Raw genomic sequence first — 18630 nt, forward strand, 5'->3', positions numbered from 1 at the left:
CATGGACTCCTCCTGACTTACAGCCCCACCTCATGCACAGGGTTGTGCCCCACCGCACAGGCTCTGCTTGGCATGGCAGGATCTCAAGGAGCTTTCTGTCTCACCCACTTGCTTGTCCATACAAACTTCTCCATGGCTCCTGGGTCACTTGAGTCCCAGTCACCAACATGGACTGTCTGTTATCTTGAAGAAATTACTTTATTTCTGGAAACTCTAGTCTTATTTGCAACCATTTTTGTCTCCTCACAGAGATCTCACATATTCTGAATCCTAGGAATCATGACTTGGGTGTCAATGACTTTCTTCCCTGAAGGCTCCAGAATCTTTTGTACATATCCTCTTCTTAATGGCTTATTTTGTAAACCAAGGATCTGAGGAGGTGCAGCCTTGGTTGGGTTACAAAAGGCTTTCTTATACCTTACCTAAAAGATCCAGGCTACTTGGTCACCCTATTTAGTTGAAGCAAGAGAGACACTCAGAAAACCATTGCAGGGAAGATGAAGTCAGCTTCTCTTATTAAAAAAAAAAAGTCTTTCATACCATAAGAAAAAGCATTATACTTTGAGACAAGATAGCTGAGAGACCTGATTTGGATGGGATAGACCTTGTGGATGGGTATCCTGTTGTATTCTGTGATCAAAACGATGGAGAGGAATTAGCCCAGCAAAGAGGACAACATGTATGAAGGTTCTGAGACTGGAAGGGACTTGATGCACCTGAGCAACAGAGAGAAGACCCAGGCAGAGTCAGTGAAGAAAGTGGCAAGAAAGGATGCTGGAACAAGATCCTGAGTGGCCTCAGACCATGGGAAGGATTTTGGTCTTTGTCTAAAAGCACTGGGAAGCTTGGAAGGGGTTTAAGTGAGTACGGGAAGACATTTTTTGATCAGAATTGTTCCTTAAAATAGTTTAGCTCATGTGTGAGAAATAAAATGGAGGAGTTTTAGGAAAGGGGAGATGCTTTAGGTGGGTATGGGAGAGCTTAGGCAGTGATGTTGGTGCAACAGGGTGGTGATAATAGAAGTGGAAATAAGAAATAAAGAGATTGAGAGATATTTTAGCGGTAGAATTGATAGGATTTGGTGATGGACTTGAAGCAGGTGATAAAGGAGAGCAAATTTTTATTTAAGATCTTTTAAATGAGTAGATGGAGAAGGCAATGGCACCCCACTCCAGTACTTTTTCGCAGAAAATCCCATGGATGGAGGAGCCTGGTGGGCTGCAGTCCATGGGGTTGCTAGAGTTGGACACGACTGAACGACTTCACTTTCACTTTCCACTTCCATGCATTGGAGAAGGAAATGACAACCTACTCCAGTGTTCTTGCCTGGAGAATCCCAAGGACGGGAAGCCTGGTGGGCTGCCGTCTATGGGATCGCACAGAGTCGGACATGACTGAAGCAACTTAGCAGCAGCAGCAAATGAATAGAAGCGGTAAAATTTAAATGCCTGTAGGGGCAAACATGAAAAGAAGGAATCAGCCTGTTAAAAGGTAATAGGGAATGGAGGGGAACTGTGGCCAACTGGAAGATTCATGTCCATTCTTGAAGAGACGGCTGCTGGTTGGCTCTGACCAGTTGTTGGCATGTAAGGAAGCAGACCTGACATTGTCAGATTTTCAGATTTTTGAGGAGAAGCTAGAGTCTGGTTTTAATGTGAAAGGACCATTTCTGTTTATGTCTGCAACTAGATCAGAATTGAAGAACTGAAGAGCACCGTACTAGTTATATATTGCACACGTGCAGGCGGCATCTGGCTCCTGGGCAGCCACTTCCTCCAGAAAGGTTTTAGAATTAACCGTAGTCTGTGACACAAAGTATTTTAAAAGTTAGGGTTGCCAATAAGAAAAAAAAAAAAAGGATACTTTAAGTTGGGATAAATCTTGGGAGATCGTGATGATCTCAGCTCACATGGTCTGTCAGCAGGGCTCAGGTGATGGGCTGAGGCTGAGATCTGCAGAAATAAACTTAACCTAATTTAGAGCAGATAGCAGGAAGTGACTTTTTCTTAAAATAGACCATTCTAGACCATGATAGTCTAAGATACTTGAGTTAGACTGGAATCAAGGCTCTTTCCATCTTTTCCCCCTGAGCTTATAGTTCAAGAGTCCTTAAACCTTTTGAGAGTGAGTGGATGAGTGTTTATTTTATTTATGAATCCATATGCAATTGGAGAAAGAATTCATATAGGTTCATAAAACCTGTACAGTTTTTTATTTTAGTGTTTGAAGCCTAAATGGAACCTACCTTTGCACTTCAGATTTTATTTATAAGGTGCTTTTAAAGTGAAAGGTGTGCAATTAATTTCTTATTACATTCAGCCATATTTGTCTGTTTCTATGTCCAGTTTGATCTGATTTATCCTTAAGATTGTACATCATAAATATATAAGAAAGCATGTATTTTTTTAAAAATTAACTTTTATTGGAGTATAGTTGCTTTACAATGTTGTGTTTGCTTCTGCTGTACAAGAAAGTGAATTAGCTGTACATATACATATATCTCTTCCTTTTTGGATTTCCTTACCATTCAGGTCACCACAGAACACTGAGTAGAGTTCCCTGAGCTATACAGTAGGTTCTCATTAATTATCTATCTTATGCATACTGTCAATCCCAATCTCTGAATTTCACCCCCCCCTTCCCCTCCTTGATATCCATACATTTGTTCTCTACATCTGTGCCTCTATTAGTGTTTAGAAAGAAGGTGTTTTTGAGAGTTTACAAGAAAGCTCAATGATTGGGCCTATCTTGGCTTCATAATAGTATTTAAAACAGTAAGATCTTAACTGCTACCTCATTTTCTGTAATGTATTTATAGGTGGTTGCAAAAGCATAGAAATGGTTTTCTTGAAGTCAGTAAAGGGTAACAGGAGTCCTTGCATTATTGATTACTGAGTAGAGTTGATCTTGCTATTTCTCAGAGATTCATTTTTTAGAACTGAAAAAAATGGGATAAATGAGAATTAGGAGATGGCAACCAAAAAAAACCCAACTGTCAAAACATGTACCTAAAAATATATCAGGAGACTTAAACACATCTGGGCTGAGGGATTTGGAAATGACTCAGAACAGGAAGGAATCACGAGACTTAGGAGGACTTGAAGCCACGGGAATTTGCCTTTGCTTTACCTTGTCAGTTCAGTTCAACTCTCAGGCGTATCCGACTCTTTGTGACCCCACGGACTGCAGCACGCCAGGCTTCTCTGTCCATCCCTAACTCCCGGAGCTTGCTCAAACTCATGTCCATTAAGTCAGTGATGTCATCCAACCATCTTGTCTTCTGTCATCCCCTTCTCCTCCTGCCTTCAATCTTTCCCAGCATCAGGGACTTTTTCAGAGTCAGTTCTTCGTATCAAAAGTATTGGAGTTTCAATTTCAGCATCTGTCCTTCCAATGAATATTCAGGAATGATTTCCTTCAGGATGGATAGGTTGGATCTCCTTGCAGTCCAAGGGACCTTTAAGACTCTTCTCCAACACCACAGTTCAAAAGCATCAATTCTTCGGCGCTTAGCCTTCTTCACAGTCCAACTCTCACATCCATACATGACTACTGGACAAACCATAGTTTTGACTAGATGGACCTTTGTTGGCAAAGTAATGTCTCTGCTTTTGAATATGCTGTCTAGGTTGGTCACAGCTTTTCTTCCAAGGAGCAAGCGTCTTTTAATTTCATGGCTGCTGTCACCATCTGCAATGATTTTGGAGCCCAAGAAAATAAAGTTTGTCACTGTTTCCATTGTTTCCCCATCTGTTTGCCATGAAGTGATGGGACCAGATGCCATGATCTTCATTTTTTGAATGTTGAATTTTAAGTCAGTTTTTTCACTCTCCTCTTTCACTTTCATCAAGAGGCTCTATAGTTCCTCTTCACTTTCTGCCATAAGGGTGGTGTCATCTGAGTATCTGAGGTTATTGATATTTCTCCCGGCAATCTTGATTCCAGCTTGTATTCATCCAGCCCAGCATTTTGGATGATGTGTTCTGCATAGAAGTTAAATAAGAAGGGTGACAATATACAGCCTTGACGAACTCCTTTCCCAACTTGGAACCAGTCCATTATTCGATGTCCGGTTCTAACTGTTGCTTCTTGACCTGGATAGTGATTTCTCAGGAGGCAGGTCAGGTAGTCTGGTATTCCCATCTCTTTCAGAATTTTCCACAGTTTATTGTGATCCACACAGTCAAAGGCTTTGGCATAGTCAATAAAGCAGAAGTAAATGTTTTTCTGGAACTCGCTTGCTTTTTTAGTGATCCAATGGATGTTGACAATTTGATCCCTGGTTCCTCTGCCTTTTCTAAATCTAGCTTGAACATCTGGAAGTTCACAGTTCACATACTGTTGAAGCCTGGCTTGGAGAATTTTGAGCATTATTTTGCTAGCGTGTGAGATGAGTGCAATTGTGTGGTAGTTTGAACATTCTATGGCATTGCCTTTCTTTGGGATTGGAATGAAAATTGACCTTTTCCCGTCCTGTGGCCACTGCTGAGTTTTCCAAATTTGCTGACATACTGAGTGCAGCACTTTCACAGCATCATCTTTTAGGATTTGAAATAGCTCGACTGGAATTCCATCACCTCCACTAGCTTTGTTTGTAGTGATGCTTCCTAAGGCCCACTTGACTTTGCATTCCAGGATGTCTGGCTCTAGGTGAGTGATCATACCATTGTGGTTGCTGCTGCTGCTAAGTCACTCAAGTCATGTCCGACTCTGTGCGACCTCATAGACGGCAGCCCACCAGGCTCCCCCGTCCCTGGGATTCTCCAGGCAAGAACACTGGAGTGGGTTGCCATTTCCTTCTCCAATGCATGAAAGTGAAAAGTGAAAGTAAAGTTGTTATGTTGTGCCCTTAGTGACCCCATGGACTGCAGCCTACCAGGCTCCTCTGTCCATGGAAGTTTCCAGGCAAGAGTACTGGTTATCTGGGTCATAAAGATCTTTTTTGTATAACTCTTCTGTGTTCTTGCCATCTCTTCTTAATATCTTCTGCTTCTGTTAGGTCCATACCATTTTTGTCCTTTTTTGTGTCCATCTTTGCATGAAATATTCCCTTGGTATCTCTAACCTTCTTGAAGAGATCTCTAGTCTTTCCCATTCTATTGTTTTCCTCTGTTTCTTTGCACTGATCACTGAGGAAGGCTTTCTTGTCTCTCTTTGCTATTCTTTGGAACTCTGGATTCAGATGGGTATATCTTTCCTTTTTTCCTTTGCCTTTTGCTTCTCTTCTTTTCACAGCTATTTGTAAGGCCACTTCAGACAACCATTTTGCCTTTTTGCATTTCTTTTTCTTGGGGATGGTCTTGATCACTGCCTCCTGTACAGTGTCACAAAACTCCGTCCATAGTTCTTCAGGCACTCTGTCAGATCTAATCCCTTGAATCTATTTGTCACTTCCATTGTATAATCATAAGGGATTTGATTTAGGTCATACCTGAATGGTCTAGTAGTTTTCCCTACTTTCTTCAATTTAAGTCTGAATTTGGCAATAAGGAGCTCATGATCTGATCCACAGTCAGCCCCTGGTCTTGTTTTTGCTGACTGTATAGAGTTTCTCAATCTTGGGCTACAAAGACTATAATCAATCTGATTTCAGTGTTGACCATCTGGTGATGTCCATGTGTAGAGTCGTCTCTTGTATTGGTGGAAGAGGGTGTTTGCTATGACCAGTGCATTCTCTTGGCAGAACTCTGTTAGCCTTCGCCCTGCTTCATTCACTGCAAGGCCAAACTTGCCTGTTACTCCAGGTATCTCTTGACTTCCTACTTTTCCGTTCCAGTCTCCTATGATGAAAAGGACATCTTTTTTTGGGTGTTAGTTCTAGAAGGTCTTGTAGGTTTTCATAGAACCGTTCAACTTAAGCTTCTTTGGCAGTAGTGGTTGGGGCATAGACTTGGATTATTGTGATATTGAATGGTTTGTCTTGGAAACAAACAGAGATCATTCTGTTGTTTTTGTGATTGCACCCAGGTACTGTATTTCAGACTTTTTTGTTGACTATGAGGGCTACTCCATTTTTTCTAAGGGATTCTTGCCCACAGTAGTAGATATAATGGTCATCTGAATTAAATTTGCCCATTCCAGTAGATTTTAGTTCACTGATTCCTAAATTGTCGATGTTCATTCTTTCCATCTCCTGTTTGACTACTTCCAATTTATCTTGTCAACTGGGCCTTTTTGTAATCTGCAAAATCTACACCGCTTTGTGTGCTTTGGAGTTAGTAATGAAATGGTTCCAGGAAGCCATCCTGCTCTTTGTAAATTTGGTGGAAGAGACTAATTCCAAAATAAAGCATTGGGCCTAGGTTGCTAATTAAAATTTACTGTTAAGAAAGAGATGTATAGGGATAAAAAAATTATTCTGTTACCGTTTTAATGTTCTCTGGAGTTCCTGTTTGGTTCGATGAGTTATATGGTATTATACAAAATGCTTCTTGTCTGTAGTGACCTTGATGTAAGAAACATCAACCGATTTCCTCACATCGTACATGCACTGCCTGCTGACGACTGACTTGAGTTCTTTTTAAAATTCTCATTTCTTTGTTGTGTGAAAAATAAATACAGAATTATATTAATGTCTTTTGCTAGAGGATTAAAACTCCAAACAGTCATTCGCTTGATCTTCTGTATTTCTCAAGAGGTCATTTCTGAGCCTTTTGGGTAAGTTTCATGTCCATGCCCTGCAAGCAGTGCCTAATTCCTGTCACCATCTTCCCCTCCAACTTTGTTAGATATGAGATGAAGAAAATGTTGAGAAAGTCTCCTCTCGTGTGTAAACTTCCCATAGACAGGAGATGTGTCTGTTTCAATCACTGCTTTATCCCCAGCTTTCAAGAGTGGGAATTAAGCTGGTGGTTAAAATATAATTATTGCATGAATAAAGTGGAATGTTCAGTGAATTCAGGTATTTGGAAAGGAAAAGGGATTCTCTTGTCACATAAATTTGGTGATTGATTTATACCTTACATTTTCAGTTTTGTTTATTTAAAAAAATTGTTTTGCCTGTACTGTGTGGCATGTGGGATCTTAGTTCTCTGACAAGGGGTCAAATGTGCACTCTCTACAATGGGAGCAGGGAGTTCTAAGCACTTGACTGGCAGGGAAGTTCCTCAGTTCTAGTCACAACCCAGCTTGGTGTCCTAAAGTGTCTGAGACACCTTGGTGTACAATCAAAACCCCATTAAGCCTTGTTTATCTGAACAGGCAAGTGCTGTTGAAGAGCACTGACCTAAAGCAGAGCTACTGTAGCACATTAATGGTGCTTAATAAATACTTTTCAAGGTTTATTTACTAAATATGTGGTGATCCTGAGTTGGGTAATTCAGAGACTTTTAGCAGCCTCAAGAGATGATAGCTTCTGTGCTGAGTTGAGAATAAAGACTAGAGGCTGTAGAGGAAAGATATCCAAGGGTGAGAGGGTCTGAGTGTAAATTGTGTTAACATTTCTGAAGGGAGTTTTGATGTGGGTATCAAGAGCCTTTAAATTTCAATCTTGTAATGTTACTTCTAGAACCTTATCCTAGGGGAGTAATAAGAGATGTAGGCAAAGCTTTCTCTATCAGAATACTGACTGAGATATTTTAAAATTTTAAAAAGAAATTAAGTGTCCCAGTGAGCCAATTCACTGGAAAAGACCCTAAAGCTGGGAAAGATTGAAGGTAAAAGGAGAAGGGGATGGCAGAGAATGAGATGATTAGATAGCATGTCATACTCAATGAGCATGAATTTGAGCAAATTTTGGGAGATAGTGGAAGACAGGAGAGTTTGGCATGCTGCAGTGCATGGGGTTGCAGAGTCGGACATGACTCAGTGACTGAACAACAACATGTCCCAGCGTGTCTCATAATAGGTGGTTAGTTGAGGAAATGATTGGATAGCCGTTCAATGAAACACTAAGTGACTGTTTCAGTTCTTTTGCTATGTAAAAACCACCAAAACCCTTCAAGCTCAGAAGGCTTTAAACAAGAATGAATTATTTCCTGTCGCTACATGGATTGACTGAGTGGTCCTTCGTGTTGCACAGTGTTCGCTGTCACTCACGCACTGATTTCAGATGGCAGCTGGGCTGGGCTGGAAGGTGCGAGGCGGCTGTCTTACCAGGCCGGCATCTTAGTGCTGGCTGTTGGCTGGGTTACTTGTACTTTCCTTCTTATGATCTCTCTCCATGTCGTATCTCATCTTCCAGGGCCTTTCTGTGTTGTTTCTTTTTTCAGTTACAACTCTGCTTTTGAAGAGAGCAAAATCAGAAGCTGCTAGGTCTGTTCAAGGCCAGGCCCAGAGCTGGAACAGTGTCACTTCTGCAGCATCTGAATGCGATATGAATTCTATCTGAAATTATATAAATACGCACAATAGGAATCGGAAACAACACCATAGAGGTTGTCTATGAAGGACAAAATTGAGGGTGTTTTCACTTTCTTCTGTATACATATATGAATTTAAATTTTTTCTATAAACTTTTATTAGCTGTTTTAAAAATTAAGGAAACTAATCATTTATTGGGCCATTTAGAAAGTCTTGGCAAGTGTCAAAGGTTAGGAGATATATATGTTATATTCTGTGATCCCAATGCCATAAAATTAAAACTACAAAGTTTTAGCCCAAAACATCTATCTACTTTGACATTTAAATGTATCCTGAATATTTCCTAGAATAGAAAAAATTTCAAAAGAAAAATAGCAAGATGTTTACAGAAAGATTTTATGCATAAAACATCTAGCCAGTATGTGTAATCTTACATGCATTTGTCAGAAAACATGACTGAAGATAAATGAACATTTACTGCAAAATGGCAAATATAACAAAAATAAACACATAGGAAATAGAAATTACTATTAAGGATAAAGAGATATTGATGAAATGGGAGACAAACTATAGTAAAACGTATCAGTAGAACATAGACAAGCATTTGTCATGTTGTCATCAAGAGAAACAGAAAAATATAAGCAACATTAAGAATTCGATGGAGACATAATTTGAAGAGATTTTAAAATTTTGAAGGAAGAATTATACAGAACAACACTAGGAAGACTGAAAAATCTCAATACAACAGACTGTTCCTGAAGAAATATTTTAATGATCATTGACACAAAATAGGTAACAAATCTGAATAGATCAGTAAGCATAGTAAAAAGTTAGAAGATAACAACTAAGCATGTTTAATTTTATGGGTGTGTTCTACCAAACATTTCAGGAATAGAGAAGTTTCATATTATGCTATTTGAGGCTATATGAAAAATGGAAAACTTTTCAATCCATTCTATGACACTAAACTGCTGATACTAAATGTAGAAAAAGAGTATTCAAATATTTAAACAAAGAAACATTATTTCAAGCAAGTTAATATATCTGTGCATGTTATATGTTATGTGTGTGTTGTGTGTTTCTAAAAGGAAATCTTTTTGTTTGTTGGTGGTTGCAATTCTCTGAAGCCTTGGCCAGCTGAGCTGGTAATGTTACTGAAGATTAAATCTGTGTGGGTGTAAATTTTACTGAATTTGGATTGGGACTTCAAACCTAGCTAGAGACCTCAGAAATGTCAGCCTCTAGACACAAGAGAAGATAGAGAAGGGCAAGTCAGATTTCATTACTTCTTCTTGGAAGATAATATCTGTAAGTGGTGGCTTACTGTACTGTAAGTCACTTCAGTCGTGTCCGACTCTGGGCGACCCCATAGACGGCAGCCCACTAGGCTTCCCCATCCCTGGGATTTTCAAAGCAAGAACACTGGAGTGGGTTGCCATTTCCTTCTCCAATACATGAAAGTGAAAAGTGAAAGTGAAGTCGCTCAGTTGCGTCTGACTCTTAGCGACCTCATGGACTGCAGCCTACCAGGCTCCTCTGTCCATGGGATTTTCCAGGCAAGAGTACTGGAGTGGGGTGCCATTGCCTTCTCCGAAGTGGTGGCTTAGCTAGGGCCTAAGTTCTAAGCATAGCAAAAATAACAATTAATTTAACTATTGAAACTATAGAAGGAAACATTATTTTCTTAAGTTGATAGTGATGAATACTTAAGTTAAGAGAAAAGAAAGATCTCAAATAGATAGCCTAACTTTATATCTCAAGGAACTGGCAAAAGCACAAACTAACCTCCAAGTTACTAGGAGGAGGAAAATAACAAAGATCAGAGTTGAAATGGATAGAGACTAAAAAAGACAATGGAAAATGTAGAAAATTTAGAACATGCAAATAAACAAAAGGAAGAAAATGAAAACCATTTGAACCCAATCACTGTTAACATTTCAACATTTATTGTTCCAGTCTTCTCTGCAAGTTAGTGTGTACGCATGTATGTTTTAAAATGTGAATCGGCCATAAAAAATTTTTTTAGTCTACTTACCCCCACTACTAGTATGTCATGAGCGTCTTTCTATCTCATTAAATATTCATGTAATGGTCACATTATTCTAACTTCTGTCTGTCTCTCTCTCATCATTTATGTAACTGAATTCCTATTGTTGGGCCTGTTGACTCACCTGTTTTTTTTTTTTTTTAAAAACATATTATTTGTGCAAAAGGTTTAGATACAAAATGATTTTTGTATGTTTTCAAGGAAACCAAAATTAAGCTTTGAGCAACATAGAGATTTGAAATTAAGTTCACTAGTTAGAAACAGGTGTATAACTCTTTGGAGGGACTTTTTAGGGAAAGAAGAAGCCTATATGCAAAGTATTTCTTTATGCTATATATGAGGAGTCTCTTGAGCATAAATGACAGATACTCTGATTAGAATTGACTGTAGCAAAAAATAAAATTTATTGGTGAATGTATCGCGATCTGTTGCCTTAGTAATGCTCCAAAACAACCAGCCACAAAACATCAGTGACATACTAAGACATTTTTATATTGTCTATGAGTGTATGGGGCCCTCTGGATCTCAGCTGGACTTGCTCATGCACCTGTGGTCAGCCACTGGGTGGCTAGGCAGCTCTGCTGATCTTGGCTGGGCTTGCTCAAGTGTCTGGGGGGTTGGTTGGCTATTGGCTAGGAAAAAAAAAAACTTCCCTGTTGGCTCAGACAGTAAAGCATCTGCCTACAATGCAGGAGATCCGGGTTCAATCCCTGGGTTGGGAAGATTTGGAGAAGGAAATGGCAACCCACTCCAGTATTCTTGCCTGGAAAATCCCATGGATGTAGGAGCCTGGTAGGCTACAGTCCATGGGATCACAAAGAGTTGGACACTACTGAGCAATTGCACTCTCACTCACAGGACATCTTGACTCTGTATTTCTCATCTTTCAGCAGGCTAGGGTGGGCATGTTTTAAAATTTCTGTGGCAGAAGAAAATGAATGAGAAGGTAAACACATAAGTGCTATTGCAGGCTTCACATTTACTATCACCTTTTGACCAAAGCAAGTCACATGACTGAACCCAGAGTCAGATTGGGAGGGCACAGCCAAGGACTCAGATAGAGGAAGGGTATAGAGTTGGGACCATTAACGTAGTTAGTCTGCCTGGCATGTGTAGCTATAATGGCCTAGGGATAGACGTGGCTTCAGTAACTGCTGGGTGCAGAGTATCGGATGATGTCATCTGGTTTGATTTCATACCGTTCAAAGATTGGCTCTGCTTTCCTTTGCATTAGCTTCACTCTCAGGAAAGCACTTTCCACATGGTAGTACTCAGAAACTCTATCTTGAAAGCATATAATTCTAGCTGGAAAAGAGTTTATCTTTCCCAGTTATTCCAGCAAAAGTCATGATATGGACTGATTTTGAATGACTGTGGGTCACATGCCCATCCCTAAACCAGCTGTCATGTCTGGGGGATGAAATGTGATGATCAGCCAGGTCTGGGTCATGTTCTTACCACTGGCAGCCTCCAGGATAGAGTAAAGAGAGTCAGCCTTACCTAAACCTAATGAATTGTGGGTAGAGATTTGGAAATAATTTCTCTGAGAAAAATGGAGAGTATTACCAGGAATTGGGGGGGCGGTGGGGAGTGGAGGGAGAATGAATGATATGCAGGTAAAATAAAAGATGACTTATATAATGCTATTAATGTACTTATCTCACTGATACTACCAACAAAAACTATTTATTGACTATTCTGTGCTAGGTATCAAACTGGGTGTTTTAAAAACATTATCTTACATATTTCTTACAGTACTGATTTAGGTAATTTTACCCACATTTTATGGATCAGAGAAAGGAAGCACATAGCAGACAGTTTGCCACGGTCACTCAGCTTGTCAGCGTTAAAGTGGATATTTGAACCTCAGTTGGCTTCTCTCCAAAAATCTGTGGTCTCTGTGTCTAAAAGCTGAAGAAAAAGAAAGTACACTAAACATACCCTAAGAGGAAGAACAGGAAGCCAAGATGCTCCCATTAAGACCATTTGGATCTTAGCACTGGAGGATAATCACAATCTTGTAGCCCTGGCTACATAAATCTGCCCCAAAGTACTTGCATAACCATGGAGTGAAATGAAGTGTTAGTTGCTCAGTCATGTAGGACTCTTTGTGAACCCATGGACTGTAGCCTGCCAGACTCCTCCATCCAAGGAATTCTCCAGGCAAAAATACTGGTGTGGGTAACCATTCCCTTCTCCAGGGGATCTCTCCAGGAGAGAGATGGGACTGTGATCTTCTCTGGTGAGAGCGTTTAGGATTTGGCAGTATGTATAGGAGACTTGTTGGTTTGAGCCACCTCTTTTCTTCTAACTTCAAGATGGCCAATATGTTCCAACTCATGTGTCTGTATCAGTTGGTTGGTAAACTGTTTAGGATGTTGTGTTGATAAGAGTCCTGAATTTAGTGGGAAAGAAGATTGTGATGGATTAGTGATGTCTGCAATGGGTACAGGAAGGGAGGTGACAACCTGTTTGATTAGTTGACATTCTTGGAAACAAGATATCAGAGTCACTGTCAGGCCACTTGTATATGAGGGTCATGTGCCTCAGATGGAGTATTTTATAGTTAAGATCTCTATGATACAGAATTCTATGGTGATTTTTCTGGAGGCCCCAACTATCGCTTAGCACAGACCAAAATGCAAAGTTTCATTTTCCTAAGGAAAAATGAGCTTCTTTTTTGCTCTAAGAACTTTTGACCTTGCTTGGGTGCATGATGGGGGAAATCTACAAAATGTTTAAATGTACTTAGTAAAGTTTGGGGTCCTTGCTATTTTTAAATAAGCATAGGTTTGACTATTATCTATCATTCTTATCATCAATCTATCATCTATATGTACACACACACACACACATATACACACATATTTTTGAAATATAATGCTGTTAATGGTCAGAGTTCTAAATAAATTTATTTTTGATTATTCTTTTTCCTCATTTTTCAGATCTCTGTTTGGATGCATTTTCCAGTACAGACTATGAAAAGAATGTGGTGAAAATTCTGGCCAACGGTGGAAACATCGGCTTAATCTCCAACTTAATATAGCATTCCTTCTCTTCTGTAGCACCTCATAAGAAAAGAAAAATGTATGGAAGTGCAAGAACAATCACCAATCTGGAAGGTAGCCCTTCCAGATCACCTCGTTTGCCACGGTCTCCTCGTCTGGGCCACCGAAGAACAAGTAGTGGGGGAGGTGGAGGAACAGGCAAGACTCTGTCCATGGAGAATATCCAGTCCCTTAATGCAGCCTATGCTACATCTGGACCCATGTATCTGAGCGATCATGAGGGGGTGGCTTCAACAACTTACCCAAAGGGCACTATGACTCTGGGAAGGGCCACAAATCGAGCTGTATATGGAGGCCGGGTCACAGCTATGGGGAGTAGTCCCAATATTGCCTCTGCTGGACTTTCCCACACAGATGTCCTTTCATACACGGATCAACATGGCGGTCTGACCAGCTCATCCCATCATCACCACCACCAGGTCCCCTCCATGTTGAGGCAGGTAAGAGATAGCACCATGTTAGACCTTCAGGCCCAGCTCAAGGAACTTCAGAGAGAGAATGACCTCCTACGAAAAGAGCTCGACATCAAGGATAGCAAGTTGGGATCTTCCATGAACAGTATCAAGACCTTCTGGAGTCCTGAGCTCAAGAAGGAGAGAGTCTTGAGGAAAGAAGAGGCAGCTCGGATGTCTGTCCTCAAGGAGCAGATGAGGGTTTCCCACGAAGAAAATCAGGTAGGTTATGACTCATGTCAATGTTTTCAGCCTTGGTTTCTCACTGAGTAGTTGATGCTTTGCAGATGGTACTACGGCCTGTATAGGGGGAAGTTCGGCATCATCAAGAAACCTATGGCTTAGTACATGTTTGACATGAAGACTACAAGACAGTATAGGAAAGATAAAGTTACAGCTTGTGATCTGCTTATTTGCCAATAACCCTTTCACATTGTTGCAGAAGAAGGGGAACCACACCTCAATGGCTAACTTTTATACTTGGTTAATTTTGTTTTCTTTTTCAGTAGTCCCAAAAGCAGCTCAGATGTGCTTCCCCCTGAATAGAAGAAGAGTATACACTTTAAAAACAACATTTAGAAGGCTACATCTGACTGGTGAATTGATTTTTTTTTTTTTTTTTTTTTGATGCACCAGCAACATTATTTCCTTCTAGAATGAGGGAAGTTGGTTCACTAAATAGCAAACTGAAAAATATTAAATGGGATTGGATGGGATGGATTTGATATTATGTTAGAGAAACATGATAAATTTTAACCTAGTCTTTCTACTTTTATCCATTCAGTACTAATTAAACATCTAACTATGTGCAGGGCACATTTGTACTCTCTTTTGGTCCATCATCCATGTCATAGCAAGATTAGTTTTCCCAGTGTCTACTTGTAGTTATGCCATTCCTCTGCTTTAAAGCTGTCAATAATTACTCGTTGCCTCCAGAATGAAGTATACCTCTGACTAAGCCTATAGCACCTTCTCCTGGAATGTCTAACCCTGCCTTTGTAGTCTTATCTCATACCACCTCCTTCTACATCTGTGCTCGCTACACTCACTTCAGTTCAGTTCAGTCGCTCAGTCATGTATGACTATTTGCAACCCCCTGGATTGCAACATGCCAGGCCTCCCTGTCCGTCACTAACTCCTGGAGTTTACTCAAACTCATGTCCATTGAGTCGGTGATGCCATCCAACCATCTCATCCTCTGTCGTCCCCTTTTTCTCCTGCCTTCAATCTTTCGCAGCATCAGGGTCTTTTCAAATGAGTCAGTTCTTCGCATCAGGTGGCCAAAGTATTAGAGTTTCAGCTTTAGCACCAGGCCTTCCAATGAATATTCAGGACTGATTTCCTTTAGGATGGACTGGTTGGATCTCCTTTCTGTCCAAGGGACTCTCAAGAGTCTTCAACAACACAGTTCAAAAGCATCAATTCTTCTGCACTCAGCTTTCTTTACGGTCCAACTCTCACATCCATACATGACTACTGGAAAAACCATAGCTTTGACTAGATGGACCTTTGTTGGCAAAATAATGTCTCTGCTTTTTAATATTATGTCTAAGCTTTTCTTCCAAGGAGCAAGCAAGTCTTTCAATTTCATGGCTGCAGTCACCATCTGCAGTGATTTTGGAGCCCAAGAAAGGAAAGTCTGTCACTGTTTCCCCATCTATTTGCCATGAAGTGATGGGACCAGATGCCATGATCTTAGTTTTCTGAATGTTGAGTTTTAAGCCAACTTTTTCACTCTCTTCTTTCACTTTCATCAAAAGGCTCTTTAGTTCTTCTTCACTTTCTGCCAGAAGGGTGGTGTCATCTGAGGTTATTGATATTTCTCCTGGCAGTCTTGATTCCAGCTTGTGCTTCATCCAGCCCAGCATTTCTCATGATGTACTCTGCAAATAAGTTAAATAAGCAGGGTGACAATATACAGCCTTGATGTACTCCTTTTCCTATTTGGAACCAGTCTGTTGTTCATGTCCAGTTCTAACTGTTGCTTCCTGACCTGCATACAGATTTCTCAAAAGGCAGGTCAGGTGGTCTGGTATTCTATCTCTTGAAGAATTTTCCAGAGTTTGTTGCTCCCTACACTACCACTTGTGAATTCCTACACATACTCAAGATTTCTCACTTCCATTCCTTTCTGTTCCCTTCCATTAGTGGCCTTCTCAGCATCCCCTCTCCCTGCCTCTGTCTATTCAGTCCCAGCTAGTTTCCATTTTCAAATCCTACCTACACTGTGCGTGCTAAGTTGCTTCAGTTGTGTTCGATTCTGTGCAATCCAATGAACTGCCAGGATCCTCTGTCCATTGGATTCTCCAGGCAAGAATACTGGAGTGGGTTGCTATGCCCGCCTCCAGGGGATCTTCCCCACCCAGGAATTGAACCACTGTCTCTTAGGTCTCCTGCATTGGCTGGCGTGTTCTTTATCACTAGCGCCACCTGGGAAACCTACCCTGTGAGGCTCATATATATGCTGCTGTTCACAGGGGCTCAGGAGTAATACATGCCTGGGATTAAGTCCCAGCCTCACCTCTTATTACCAGTGAAATAAATGCTAAGAGATGGGGAGTACAGTGTTGTGCCATTTGGCTGGAAAAAATTCTCAAATGTCATTTAACTTTCTGTAGAAGTTGAAGATAATTCTAACTTGGCTAAACTAGTGATTCTCTGATACTTGGTCTTGATGCTGGCCTAATGAAGCCCCCTGCCTTTCTGGGGATCATCTGCTGACCTCCTATACGTTTCCTTGCCTGCTACGCCATTGGAATCCAAGTGTTCGTAGAAACATTTCTGATCTGTTTGAGAATCTGCTCTTCATTCTCGTTCTGTGTGTGGAAAGCAGTCATCTTATCCCTTTGATTATCTGACAGAGCCTTTGCTGGTTTTCAGATGTGGAAATGTGATTTTCAGTTGGAACAGAAAGCTTTGTTCTTCATTCCTAAATCAAATCAGTGCCCTTCACTATCATTTCTGCTTTTTTTTTTTTTTAATGACTTTGCTGGTATATGAAGTTCTGTTACTACTATGTGCATTTCCCCAGATCTGTACTGATTTTCTCCCCTTTTTAGTTGGTTTGGAAAAAGGTTAAAGCAGTTTAGGAATGATGCAAGAAGTGACAAAAGGTATAGAATCCATTTTATAAGCTGTCATCTCCAAAATTACTTTTTTCTTATGATTTTATCATTAAGTTTTTTGAGCACAGATTACCTACTTATACACGTATGTATATTTATTAATGACATGATGTGCTACTGTGCTAATATGTTATGTGTCTTCTATAACATTCACAAAGAATTAGCATAGAAGAGACAAAATAAAATTATTTATTAAAGTAAATTTTAATGACACACAAAACCTTTTTGTTTTAACTAAAAATATTTTAAGCTCCTTGTCTATTTTGTAAGGCATGGTTCAGTTTAAAGCAGGTAATATCCACAATCCCACTTAACTGTTCCATTTTGCCTTAAGCCAGAAACAAATGAATATTTGAGGGTGCTCCTATTACCTTTTCCTTGTTCTGGGACCTGATATGATTACATGTTACCATGGTTTCTGTGGGTGGCCTATGACTATGCAACATATGACCCAGTGAAAGCCCCAGTATTAACCTGTTGCTGCTAAGTTGCTTCAGTCGTGTCCCACTCTGTGCGACCCCATAGACGGCAGCCCACCAGGCTCCCCCGTCCCTGGGATTCTCCAGCAAGAACACTGGAGTGGGTTGCCATTTCCTGCTCCAATGCATGAATGTGAAAAGTGAAAGTGAAGTCGCTCAGTCGTGTCCGACTCTTAGCGACGCCATGGACTGCAGCCTACCAGGCTCCTCTGTCCATGGGATTTTCCAGGCAAGAGTACTGGAGTGGGGTGCCATTGCCTTCTCCGATTAACCTATTAGCAAACTATAATTATTTTGTTTTAAAAAATTTATTTATTTTTAATTGGAGAATAATTGTTTTACAATATTGTGTTGGCTTCAGCCATATATCACATGAATCAGCCATAGGTATACATGTGTCCCCTCCCTCTTGCTTTCTTTTTTTAGATTAAAAATATAAAAGAGGGGATAAGCATGGAGATTTTGAAAATTACTTGCAATATTAGGTAGTGTTACAAAATAAAGAATATAAGGATTGACAAAAAGCAAGTTATTAAAAAAAATTGAACATCTCCCTCCCACCCCCTTGAAGTATATCAGGATCCTTTTTAGGGGTATATGAATATCTGTTGGTCAGAATAGGGTAGATCCTGCTGCAGTGCTCAATAGACCTCACATCTCAGTGACTTAACACATCAGAGATTTATTTCTTATTTACCTCAAGTATGAAGCAGGCCAAGTGACTCTTCAGGGCAGCTCTCCTCCAGGCAGTGACTCAGGATCCAGGTTTTCTGCATCTTGGCACACGGTTTCAGGAATTGCTACAGCAGAGGAAGAGAGTGCCTGGAGTTGGCACATTGGCTCCTCAGTTCCTTGGGCTGGAAGTGACACAAATACAAGGGACTGTGAGGTGTAGTCCTCTTTTCCAGGAAGGAGAGAAGAGTCAGATATGAGGGGACACTAAAAATGTTCACCAGTGCTGTTTTTATGTTTCTCAAAAACTGGAGCTAGATGAAATGAAGTTTGGAGAACAGTCCAGACTTCTGCCTTTGCTTCTGTTTCTATTATTGCTGCTACTGCAGCCAGTAGACTTCTTTTGGGAGCTCACTACACACTAGGCATTGTGCTTAGAGCTTGGTGTACATTACCATGTTTAATGTTTGCATTAGTCATTTGAGG

At 40.4% G+C, this 18630-nt stretch overlaps 1 protein-coding gene across 9 annotated transcripts in view; it reads left to right on the forward strand.

The window, feature by feature from the left end:
- ERC2 (ELKS/RAB6-interacting/CAST family member 2) overlaps window positions 1–18630 on the forward strand; it is a 993593-nt gene that overhangs the window by 25998 nt on the left and 948965 nt on the right. For all 9 annotated transcript variants that reach the window (XR_009732518.1, XR_009732519.1, XR_009732517.1 and 6 more), the window contains one exon: window positions 13294–14090. Coding sequence is in view for 6 of the 9 variants with exons in the window: in XM_061396628.1 (XP_061252612.1) it covers window positions 13434–14090 (657 nt within the window). In the remaining 3 variants the exon portion in view is untranslated. The remainder of the gene's footprint in view (window positions 1–13293; window positions 14091–18630) is intronic.

The sequence above is a fragment of the Bos javanicus genome, chromosome 22, assembly GCF_032452875.1.
Source record: "Bos javanicus breed banteng chromosome 22, ARS-OSU_banteng_1.0, whole genome shotgun sequence".
Taxonomy (NCBI): Eukaryota; Metazoa; Chordata; class Mammalia; order Artiodactyla; family Bovidae; genus Bos; species Bos javanicus.